Source organism: Lepus europaeus, chromosome 9, assembly GCF_033115175.1.
Source record: "Lepus europaeus isolate LE1 chromosome 9, mLepTim1.pri, whole genome shotgun sequence".
In the NCBI taxonomy this organism is placed as follows: domain Eukaryota; kingdom Metazoa; phylum Chordata; class Mammalia; order Lagomorpha; family Leporidae; genus Lepus; species Lepus europaeus.
The window spans coordinates 45,378,794-45,390,996 of record NC_084835.1 but is presented as its reverse complement, the minus strand read 5'-3'; the positions used below and the strand labels follow the sequence as shown (position 1 = coordinate 45,390,996).

Here is a 12,203-nt window from a genome sequence, read left to right as displayed (position 1 = left end):
TTTTCATGTGAGGCAAGAGCATAAACAAAAATAAAAATGAGTTCTTAGGGGAATACTTACAACAAGTCTGTTTCTGTCTGGGGTTTACATCAGTGGCTTATTTATTTTTTTTAATGTGAGTGACTCATCTTTAAATGGGCGAGGAGATTACTGTTAAAAACTAGAGACTAATTTTCTTTTTTCTTAAGGATCAAGCCCAATATTGGGTAGCTGATAGAGTTCAAATAGTTCGATGGCTAAGATTTCCAAGATAGCCCTTCTGTGACTGACTGGAGGGCAAAGATGATGCTTGAAAGCCCAAATAAATTTAAAAAATAAAAGCCTCCGGCAATTTTAAGTGACATAAGAATTTAACTTTTGGCCAGAGTTTCAAAGAGATTATCTTTGCTGAAATCATCACATGATGGAAAGTTGCCATGTAGAAAATATCAGAGTTACTAACTTTTCTAAACATAGCAATTTCTTTTTAAGTAGAAAATGAACACAGTAAGAAAAATAGGCCTTCCATCAGGAAAAGAAACCTCCCAGTCCAGTCCCTTCCTGCTCCCTGCCCCAGAAAACATAATCTTTTAAAACCCTAACGACAGACACACGAAGCACACATGCTTTCATTTCTAATTGATGATTTTATTAAGATTTAATAGTTTACAATTAAGATGAATATTTCAAGATAATAGCAAAACCCACACCCTTCCCGATGTGCTCTTTTGTTCTAAATCTGTCATTAATGTTTTTGGTCCACTTTTTTTTTTTTTTTCCAGAGAGAACTTAATTAAAAGAGCAGGTTTGGTTGGAACACAAAGCCTGTTTTGAATCCTTCCCCATGCAGGCTCCATCCCCTCTCCCTTCCTCTCCCTCTTCGAAGATGGTTTCTCCTCAAGACAAGCACATGATCATCAAACGAAAGCTTAAAAGTTAAGAAACTTCTATAGCAGTTGACAAGGTTGACATTTCATTAACTTGTTGGTTCAGCCTTCAGATGATTTTGTGTGGCAAAGCACCCACTATTTGGAGTTTACAGCTTTTTGTCCTTCCTTCCCTCACAGACTACAGTCATGTTTAATTTGGAATCTTGGCTCCTTTGGCAAATTAGCAATTAGAACAATTTTGTGGGAATATGTATATGTGTCATTAGTTTTCCTGCAAATTAATAGCGAGGGCAGAGGTCAGGCAGAAATTTTCCACTTGACTGCAGCTCCTCTATTGAGACTTGGCACTTGATTTTGGAATGGCCACAGCTGCTCTCAGCCACCCTCTTCCTCCAGGAACTGTCTTTTAATTAGTTTACCTCATAGCCATCATTACAAATATTACTGCCTCCCCTCCTCGAAATAAAATTACTGTTTCTACAAAATATTCCAGTGACATCTTGCGCCACTGCACATGGATGGTGGGGTCAGCCGAATGCAGCATTTAATCATTAGATCACCTCCATCCGCGTCTCCTAATTAGAGTCCTTACAATACATTTTTATCTGGTAATTAGCTGAGATTGGCTGCTTCCTCTGTGGCTTATTAGAGACAGCCCAGCAGTGGGTGTGAATCATGGTGTCATTTGTCAAGCCTGGTAAACCCCCTCTCTGCTCTCTTCTGGCTCAGTGTTTATTTCCACTTGCTACCTAGGTTCCAAAGCATCCAGAAGATTCTTCCTCATCTTTCTCCTTGTTGACTGCTAACCTGGAGGGATTTTTTTTTTTTTTTCTGTTGCTTTTGTTGGTAGAAATAGTCCTAGTGCTGAGACCTTTGTAAACACTTACAAGACTCAAATTCTTTTTGCATTTGATTGATACTGGGGGTTTGTCTGTTGGTCTTAGATATGAGTACCCCCCAAAATGAGTCAGCCCCAGCTTAATGTTTCCATGACTTTATTTTTGACACACTAGATGTGGTGATCTTCCTCGAGAAAGAGAGAGATCTGCTGCTGGTTCACTCCCCACATGCCGGCAGTAGCTGGGGGTGGGGAGGGAGATGGGGGGAGGTTGGGGTGAGGCAGGCCAGGCTGACGCTGGGAACTCCATCCAGGTCTCCCATGTGGGTGGCAGGCACAAAAGTACTTGAGCAACATCACTTACTGCCTCCCAGATTGCACACATGGCAGGAAGCTAGATCGGAAGCAGAGACAGGCATGCTGATAGGGGTGGGCATCCCAAGCTGTGGCATGCTCACTATGCCCACCTCCATATTTGTTAAGGACATTTCTATCTAGTTTTCACTACATTTTTAAGGTGGCCACAATGTTTAGGATCATGTTCTTAAGCTGAAGAGAAGCCAAGAAGTGGAATCAGTCCTGGGAATATTTTGTGGTTATCGTGTACATTTGTCTTTGACCAATCTCTGCTTTTAATGGTGAGCTCTTCAAGGATATCAGTCATGTGTTTTATTCCTGTTTCCATTATTACAGGACCTTCTGCCTTATATTTGCTCAGTAATACTTATTGAATGTTATTTGTAACAGAGATAATAGCTAGTCATTGAATCCTTTTCACAAATGAGCACACAGAGAAATCAAACCAGTTAGTGTTTGTTTTTCCCATTAACCAAGTATAAGATGATCAGTCTGGACAAGAACCACACACGTTGCGGTTTGACTGTGGGTTTGAGTTGGGAACATGAGAAAGTTTTTAATCTCTCCAAGCCTCAGTGTGCTTATCTGTAAAATGTGGGGAATAACACCTCAAATATCAGTGATGGGATGAGAAAGGAAAGAAACCACAAAGGGCAGGTGTTCTAGAACAGGGTTCTGGGACTGTACTCCGTGACTCTCCACAGCAGCGTCTGAAGGATAAAGGTTATGTACTTAGGACCTCTCTGCATGGGTCTTGTTGACCCGCAGCTCGTGCTGATGTGTACTTGTACTTTCCTTGGACCTGGTCAGTGAAGAAGGCCTGTGTCACAGACCGGGGCAGCCCCAGCTCCCGTCGGTTGGCTCCCCAGCACTGCCAGCACTTAGTTTGCGAATGTGTGCCATGAAGTCAGGGTGCCAGCTCGATTGAAAAGAGCAACTCCGAGCATATGCCCTGCCTCCTGGGGGATTTGTGAAGGTAGTGCCATCTCCATAGCCTGCTCTCCTCCCGCACTGAGGTCTGCTGTTTCTGCTGAGGGAACAATCCAAGCTGAAAATCAGAAGGAAAGCACAACTCAGGGTTCTCGACTGCCAGCATCATGTTGATCTTTCCATTAATGTTTCCTCAGCTATGTTTGATTGTCGTTTTCTTCCCTTGGAACTCCCCTCATTGAGGATTCTGCTGGCCTTTTCACTGTGAGAGTATGGAGTAAAAACCGTCTCCACCAGTGGAACTCTTTGAACCTCTTCATTGGTTGTGGTCTCAGAGGAATCTCATCTTGAGTACCTTACGCAAGCAATGCCCGTACTTCAAACTGAATGGAGCAGTGGTGAAACCCCGACTTTTTACGGGGATGCAAAATCCGCAGTGAGAAAAGGTTACGAAGGGCTGAAGATTCCTGGATTTCCATGTATCTAAGATAACAATTCTGTGCAAATGGTAACAGATATGCTAAAAACAGTTCTTCAGCATTGCCAGGCTTAACATAATATTTCTGTTGCAACAAAATTTGAAAAAGGGCTATCTATCCCTTCTAGTATTCATAGAAATAGCACTTGAAGGCAAAGGTAAAATAGATAAATCAAAATAGCATTCATTTTCTTCAATAGTATTCCAAGTAAATAATACTCATTTCCTTACTTAATGTAGACTGTTTCATTTTACAGCCTGTTCACAATTGAAAGGGAAATTTTTTTTTAAACTTAACAATTCTGGATTTCTCATATGCCACCTTTTAAAATGAATAGATTCCGATCCTATATTGATAGAGGCTAATGAAGATTACACATAAAGCTTTTAAATATCAGTGTCTGCCAACTGATAGAAATGATGGCTTATCAGGTCTGTGCCAATCTATTCAATATGAGACATAGGCCAGTCCCATCATCCGTGAAATCTCTGTGCTGGAGTTGAGTAGTTTATCCTTGTGCTGTCCAGTGTGGTAGCTACAAGGTCACGTGACCTTGTTGTGCTTCATCAGGGTTTAATTTTAATTACAATTAAGTAAAAATGGCTTTTCAGATGTGCCAGCCCATAACAAAGTTTTCTGTTGGACTGCCCAGGTCTATACCAATGCATTCCAAGCGGTGTTCCCTAAAATATCTGTCTTTGCTAGTGGCTCTGAGAACGCCACCTCCCTCTGAGGCTTAGCATGCTTGGCAGGCTAGTAAAGAAGGTGAGATGTCACGATTACAGAACTGTCGGTGCTGCAGCGCTTCATAATTTCACTAGGCTGGGTAACCCTTCTGTGTCTGTCAACACCCATTTAGCAGCTTTTGGAAAACACCTGTCTCACTGCAAACAGGGGAGAACAATGCAAGAAGCCTCTCAGAGTAAATACTTAAATGAATTGTTTCCACACTCGCCTTGCCTTTCGGGTGATTGTAGACATAGCTACTTAGAAAAATCACACTGCCAGGCATCCTCTGTCTTATTCTTGTTTTGGTTACTGTGTTTCCCTAAAGGTCTTCCTAATAAGTGTTCTTTCCCTCGCAGCTGAATCTGGTGTCAAGCGTCACGCTCTCCAAGTCCGCCTCAGAGGCTTCTCCACAGAGCTTACCTCATACTCCAACGACCCCCACCGCCCCCCTCACTCCCGTCACCCAAGGCCCCTCCGTCATCACCACCACCAGCATGCACACGGTGGGGCCCATCCGCAGGCGGTACTCAGACAAATACAACGTGCCCATTTCTTCAGGTAGCTACTCCATGTTTGCCTCGTGTCAAAGTATAATCTGCAATTCTTGTTGATCAGCCTCTTTTTAAAAAGTGATAATTAATAGGACAATGATTCTTATTTAGCAGATATTGCGCAGAACCAAGAATTTTATAAGAATGCAGAAGTTAGACCACCATTTACATACGCATCTTTAATTAGGCAGGTAAGTAAATAATGCGGTTTGTGAAATTATACTAAAAGGTGTACGTGTACGTGGATATATTATATTGATGAAGTAGATTTAAAACCGTTTAGTATGCAAGCATGCTAAAACCCTTTCTATAAGGTTTTTTAAAACTGCAATATATAACATAATTGCTTTTGATTAAGTATTACAATACGATGTGATTATTAGGAAATTCATTTCACACAACAGTGAAAATGAGCCTGTTTAAAGATGGCAAGTCAATTATCACAAGCTACAGTAATCTCTGATCCCTAGAATTAATCTGAGCTCTAAATAATTACTGAGCTTTAATCAGCTAGTGAAATGTTTTGCATTTCTCTTTGATTCTGCTTTATGAATGACTAATAAATTAATATTTCTGTACGGAAACAGAAATAAAAACTCAAAACAATTAGATAATTCCATTTTGAATTTTGCTATTGAACTGTTAAATACAACCATTAATCTTAGATCATTTTGTGAAACCTTTCTTAAGGTTTAGCTCTGAATCACAGTTTATATTTTCAAAAAACTGTATAATAACAATTTTGCTGATTTGGTCATAAATTACCTTCTGCTGTTGCTTTGTGCTTTACAGGCCATTCTCGAATCTCCAGAAAAGCAGCTAACACTAAATGAAATTTATAACTGGTTCACACGCATGTTTGCTTACTTCCGGCGCAACGCAGCCACGTGGAAGGTAAGCAAGCCTTCTGTCAGGCCTGGTCCATCTTGGGTCTTGACTTTTATAGCACAGTCTGTTTTTAATAAGATGCGGTTTTTGGTCTACTAGGAAGTTACATTTATATTGTTTGGATACACACAAAGTGTGCAATCTCTAGGAATATGTGAGATGTCAAAAAGTTACTGGAAAATGTGTATTATGACAAAAAACTATTCATGAATTTCAAAAGTTTTTTGTACCCAAATGAACTGTTTTAATTCCATTTTCCAAAACTTTTTGAAGTATCCCCTATTTTTTTGGGAAAATAGTCTGACTGTGGTTAAAATGCTTGGATGGAAGACTCTCATTACACTGGCATCAGATGTGTGGATGGAACAACCAGTAAAATCACCTCTTTCTGGTTGCAGTATTTAGGAAAGGGAGAGGATACTGTTGCCCACCAACTTCATACTGTTAGGTCTTTAACCACAGCTGATATTTGCATGTATACAGAGATCACTTTCTCACCACTAAGAACCTGGAGAAATGAAACCACACACTTGACCCAGCTTTCATTGGATTTAATCATGAGACTGCCCCTCAGAGGTTCATGCATGCTTCTAAGTTATGAAACTTGATTCTCACATCCATGGTTATCTGTTGGGTGCCCACAATAATTGGGATCACATGGCACACCTCATTCCCAGTTCAGTAGTTGATTCATAGATTCCATTAGTATGTATTCCATTGGATTAGGATAAGCAATAGTGTTTGAAATTTCCCACTTTGAATACCTTGGTGTCTTATTTTTGCATATAAAAGAGGGCAAGTACGTGCTGACATTTGTATTTTTTTTTTTACCTGAAATTTTTGTAATCCCTAAACTCCAAAACATTTAGATATATTGAATGCAAAGATCTTAAGATATTTTTACATGTAATTAGTGTAAACAGGATAGGTATTTATTACAGGATGCCAAGAAAACTTGATTTGCTTGAAATAAATGCCTTTTATTTTATATGGTAGAGAAACAAAAGCAAAACCAGAAAACACAATTTTTTTGTTAAATCCTTGACAAATTAGCATTTTAAAAGAAAAATGCACATAACCATAGAATTAATTCATCAGTTTATGGCCCAAATTATCCTCCTGCTTCCATTAAGACACATGGGCGCTGAAGGATGCCTGTGTTCAAAATCTTCGCTCCTTCCCTTAGCCTGCCTTGGGAGATAAAATACAAAGAAAGAATGTTTAGAATGCTGAAAAAAATTCAGGTAGTAGACGCATAAAGCAGACATTTTCTTCAAACTGCCTTTTATAAATAGCAAATGATCAAATTTAAAAATAATTACCAGTTGCAAATATAATACTTAAGCTCAGATCTTCAGATTTAACTTCTCCATTTTTGCAAACTGCAGGAAAAGTGTCATTAATATAAACAACCCTAGATGAAGTACTTAATGACTCATAAATACGTGTAATTTTCTCTACGTGTCCTTATTTGTACTGTGCTCTTAGACAAAAGATGAAATGCCCAGCTAAAGTCATGACTGAAAAGAGCTTACTCATCTTTCTTGAAAACTGTTGATATTTTTGCTGCCTTCTGCTTCATTGTGCAGTTGTGGAAAACAAAACTTAAGTTTTGACTTTGCGTCTTTACTGGCACGGCTGTCTTATTCAGCCAGGTCTGCAGCCGTCCTTATCAGAAGTAGCTTCTTAGAGCTCTTTCGGTTCTATTCATGTTGGTACTTTACTTTAAAACACTAGCACATGATCAGGCCTAGTGGTGTTGCTTTCTTTCCCAGTTGTGTCTGCTCTATGTATAGATGCTGTCTGGATTTTTCAAAGGAAATTTCAAAGGGTTTATTTGTTTATGCCTCCCTAATGTTGCACCAAGTGATAACAAGAGATCTTCAGCATCCCACACTATGTTTTTGTACAATATAAAAAAAGGAAAATGGTTCAAGCCTAGCCTAAAAATTTATATGCAAAGAAATTTTACCAGTCAGGTATAACTGACACTCCAAATGTTCTCAGTTTTAGAGACTTTTGCCTTGTTTGTAAGCAAATCCATTAAACCCTTTGGAATCAGAAGTATCCTTTAGTAGTCACCTGGGTATTTGGAACCTACCCCAAATATGCTGACTTTATAAAAAAAACTCTAGGGGAATCTTTCCTGTGGACTCTGCTTGCAAGCAGTTCATGACACCAGGCGATACTAAGCGTTCCATATCAGAAAAGAAAAAGTAGGCAACTGTGATTATCCAAACACAGAAACAGCTCTCAAAGCATCAGAATGTGCCAACTTCAAGGCCAAATCAGGAAGGAAATTCTACAGGTGCTAGAAGGGAGCAGGTGCAAAATGAGCGCATTAGCAGTGTTACTGGAATTGAGCAGAGGCTCACAAGATAGGTGAGGTGTGATGTGAGTGCATCAACTTCTTGTGCTCCAGTGAATCCCCTACTTATTCCAAAGAAGAAGAAAATTTCAAGTAAATGACACGAATCCCTTTGTCATAGCTTTATGTCTAATGTTGAGCCCGGACCAGTAAGTTCAACCAGCCAGGCCCAAAGAAAGCAAGCCCTGCTGTGCTCGCTTCTCTGCCCAGTAAGGTTTGGTGGATTTTTCTGAACCTTAAAGGAGAGAAGAGACACTAAAAGCCCGCAAGCCTTGAGTGCACATCCTCCTTTTTAGTGGATTATAGATGTCAAAGGTCTAAGTTTAGGGGTGACTAGAAATTTCTCTGAACCATAAGAAAGAAACATGTGCCAGTGAAAACCATTAACTGCAGGAATGTCATCATTTTGTCATTGAGAGTTCTTTCTATTCATTGGTTCCTGTGGCATTTACTCAGTTAATTAAGATCTTTATCCATAGTAAGCGCCAACTTTCATATGTATTCGGGAAGGTAAGACATAGCTTGATGGGTGGATAGTGATCTTGTTGGCTACAAGAGGAAATAATCTCAATGGTAAAATCCAATTTAGCATTCTTCTTAATAAGACCCATGGAAATATTTAAAATCAGAAACTGTCTTGTATTTAGCAGTGTTAATGCCATTTTTAAAAATGATTTAAAAGAAAAGCCCCAACTACCTTTTTTCTTTTTACAAAATGGGAGGTAGATGGGTTTAAAATGGACAATTTTATGCTTTACAAGTTTCTGTATTTAGAAGTCATAGTAATATTGCAGATTTGTACAGTGAAACTTATTTTGGGCTTGTATGCTTATTATAAAATATTTCCTCTGCTTAGATATTGTCAGACTAGGCTAAAATGCCAAAGTGCCATAAAGTCCTAATTTTGGTTTTTCAAGTACTTAAAGGACATCCTCAGCTACAAGGATGTCCTCCACGGGGGTGGCAGTTGCAGCTCTGGGGGGTGGGTTTACAGAATATGGACTGTTAGGCTGAATTTACTGCTGTTTTTGGAGTCTTTTCTTATGGAAAATGTAAATGTTCTCTCTTTTATACTTGCTGCAGAATGCAGTGCGTCATAATCTTAGTCTTCACAAGTGTTTTGTGCGAGTAGAAAACGTTAAAGGGGCAGTATGGACAGTGGATGAAGTAGAATTCCAAAAACGAAGGCCACAAAAGATCAGTGGGTACGTCCACCATGTTTGAACTTCTTAGCCTAGCTTGGATTGTGCTAACAAGTATAATGTAGAGGCTTTGGCTGCTAGATGGTGTTAGACCAAAGAAGTGGTTTCACGTTGTCTCAGTTAAGGGAAGCAAAAAAGCATTTCATCCCTCCTGTTTTGTATACCCACCAGTCCCCTGCCCTGCTTGCTGGTCTTTGTTGCATCACATGCTAGTAGCTTTTAGGTGGCAATGCATATTAACCCTCACAAACCATTGGCTTATGCTTATTGCATTTTATTTTCTTTTTCCTGTTCCCTGTATTGGATGTCTGTTCTGCCCCCAACCCCGTCTCCTTTTGTTGCCACTTCATCTCCTTTGCTGCTGCTCCTATCCCAGGGTGCCATTCGCACCAACCTCTCACTGCATAAGTGCTTTATCAGAGTAGAGGATGAGTTTGGGTCCTTTTGGACAGTTGATGATGAAGAGTTTAAACGTGGCCGCCATATTCAACGAGGCCGTCCTCGCAAATACTGCCCCGATGAAAACTTTGACGAGCTTGTCGCACAGTAAGAGCCTTTACTTGCTTTTTGTTTTTTTTTTCTGCTGTTGCTTTGGCTTTGCATGGTTGACTCATCCCATGTAGTTTTGCATTTCACCAAGTAGCAGTGCCACAGCTTTCTGCAATGAAACTGAATGGTGTGATTTGTACATGTATTTCTCTTGTTTCTCTTTGGAACGCCAGTGCCTTTGAATAATGCTTTTTTGACGTCTTTAATGCAAATATCGGTTGTATTTGGATTCAGCAGCTTACAGCGACCCTATCACTAAGCACTTTAGTGTAACCTTTAATTCCTCCAAATAAAAAGGAATACTTGTTTATAGAATTAACATGTGTATCTACTGGGGTAAATTTCTTATTAGTTGGCTAAGAGTGTAACTGTAATGAAATGAATGATGAAAATGTTCCCAGCATAGGAAAGTAACTGATGATAATATTTTCTTTAGAGGCTACTCATAAACGCTGGCAATTTCCTATTGGAAGCCATTCTTTTCCCTCAGTAGCTCTTGTGCAGTCCTCTAGTATTTTTATTTTACTAAGCTAGAAGTTTTCTCAAAAATGGTCTCTTGGCTTCATTTGGTCAGGTACCAGAGACAGCACCCAATGTTCTCACGCCTCCCAGATCTGATTGTGCAGTCTCCTGGCAATAAGTACCACGCCCTGGAGAGCTTAAGAGCCTCCTGCCATCCCTCTAGCAGTCATTCTAGAGTCCAGGCCAGGACGGTGCTTAAAGGTCCAGATTCTTCCAGCTCACTTCCGCTGCCACCTGGTACAAAATTGCAGACAGGTCTCTAGAGGGAGTACCTAGGCTCGCTGCTACTTCAGCCAGACTTCTAGGCTCAGTGTCCTTGAGTAGCAAACTCTGTCCTCAGAGGTGTCCGCCCAGGCCGGCCCCGTAAAACAGGAGAGAGGAGGAAAAGCCCAACTTCGGATTATGGTAGTAGGGAAACTGCTGATTTGGAAGGCTACCAGGCAGCTTAAAACAACTTAGCTAGGAACTCCGGGGTCGACTGCATTTAACTCTGAGTTTTTATCTTTTTCTCATACAGTAACCCTTCCCTTATTAAAAACATGCAGAGCAGCCACGCCTACTGCACACCTCTCAATGCAGCTTTACAGGTAAGATTAATGGCCGTCCTGAATATGCAGCAGAGGCACATGTCTCCCCCACTCATTTCAAAATATATTAGCCTCGCTCTAATTAGATATTAAATTTTAATTCCGTTAAACTTTTTTCTTAAGTGCACAAAGCATCGTACTCCCTGGAGGCAAACACATCGGGCTGCTTCAGCATTAGCGGGATGCTTAGCATTTTGAATATTGTGGCAAAAAAATTAAAAGTTCACTTATTAATATTTATCAGCAGTATCATAATTTCCATCCTCTTATTTCAGAATTTCACTTGAGGCAAAAATACCACAAGTGTAATTACTCTAGCACAGCTATTAATGTGCTGGATGATAGGCCACTGCATCACATGACCTTCTATTGTTCACGGGTTTAAAGAGAAAGCAGAGCTTTGTATTTCTTCTTCTTTTAAAGTCGCTTTCAGCATCTTGTCTTTTGTCCAGGGGGGAGGAGCTGGGTTTGTTCCATTTTGTAAAAGTACACTGTTTTTCTTTAAAACAATAGAGGCGCTGAAGACGACTCTTTGGGTTCCTAGCAGATTACACTCCTAGCACAGAATGTTTGTTTCCCATTACAAACCAAGCACTTGTTACATCACCAATGACCCTGAGGGAACCGAGACACCGATTCTGAGCAGGAGGCAGATTACGCCCAGATGGGAGCAGCCCTGCTGTCTAGCAAGCCTGTCATTTCTTGCCTTTCTCAGTTACTAAACAGCAAAGTCACCTCTTCAGTGAATGGAATATTCTAGTGTCACTTCATTAAAGTACCTGAACGTGGTACTGAAGTACCCCTGAAGAGTGCCTAAGTGGGCGGTGTCTTTGTGGCCAGAGCTCCTTGTTTTGGATACTCTCCAGGCTGTTCTGGACAACAAGTCAAGGGAATCCCGATAATATTTAAATGCCATATTCTATAGACAAGTGCGACATTTGACAGCACGCATTTTCAGTGGGAGCTGCGGCACACCACTGAAGTTGGTTCTTAGATACCACAATGTTTTGTGCCCGTCCCAAGGGCCATAATACAGGAGAGGAGGGCACACGTGGAGAAAGAGATCCTGTCAGAGCTCTAGGAGCCATCACATACATATTTACTGAGCACCTGCCCTGTGTCCTACAGAGCACCAGCAGTCTTAAGGCTCCCGAGAATGTTTCGGTTCTAGGGACAAATTTACTGAACTTAGCGTTTCAGTAATTCTATTTATTTATTTTTAGTCTGAACCAAATTTAATACAAGAAACTACTTTCTGCATTTCTTTTAATTACTTGTAATTTACACAGTAACTTTAGAAAAGTAAATGAAAGTGTGCTTAGATGCCGCCACTG

At 40.3% G+C, this 12,203-nt stretch overlaps 1 protein-coding gene across 6 annotated transcripts in view; it reads left to right on the top strand.

The window, feature by feature from the left end:
* The window catches only part of FOXP1 (forkhead box P1), a 625,834-nt gene that overhangs the window by 601,130 nt on the left and 12,501 nt on the right, over positions 1-12,203 (top strand). For 5 of the 6 annotated variants that reach the window (XM_062201263.1, XM_062201262.1, XM_062201266.1 and 2 more), the window contains 5 exons: positions 4,559-4,760; positions 4,865-4,944; positions 5,546-5,647; positions 9,093-9,214; positions 10,800-10,869. In XM_062201263.1, coding sequence (XP_062057247.1) covers positions 4,559-4,760; positions 4,865-4,944; positions 5,546-5,647; positions 9,093-9,214; positions 10,800-10,869 — 576 coding nt within the window. The remainder of the gene's footprint in view (positions 1-4,558; positions 4,761-4,864; positions 4,945-5,545; positions 5,648-9,092; positions 9,215-10,799; positions 10,870-12,203) is intronic. The other variant, XM_062201264.1, reaches the window with a different exon arrangement.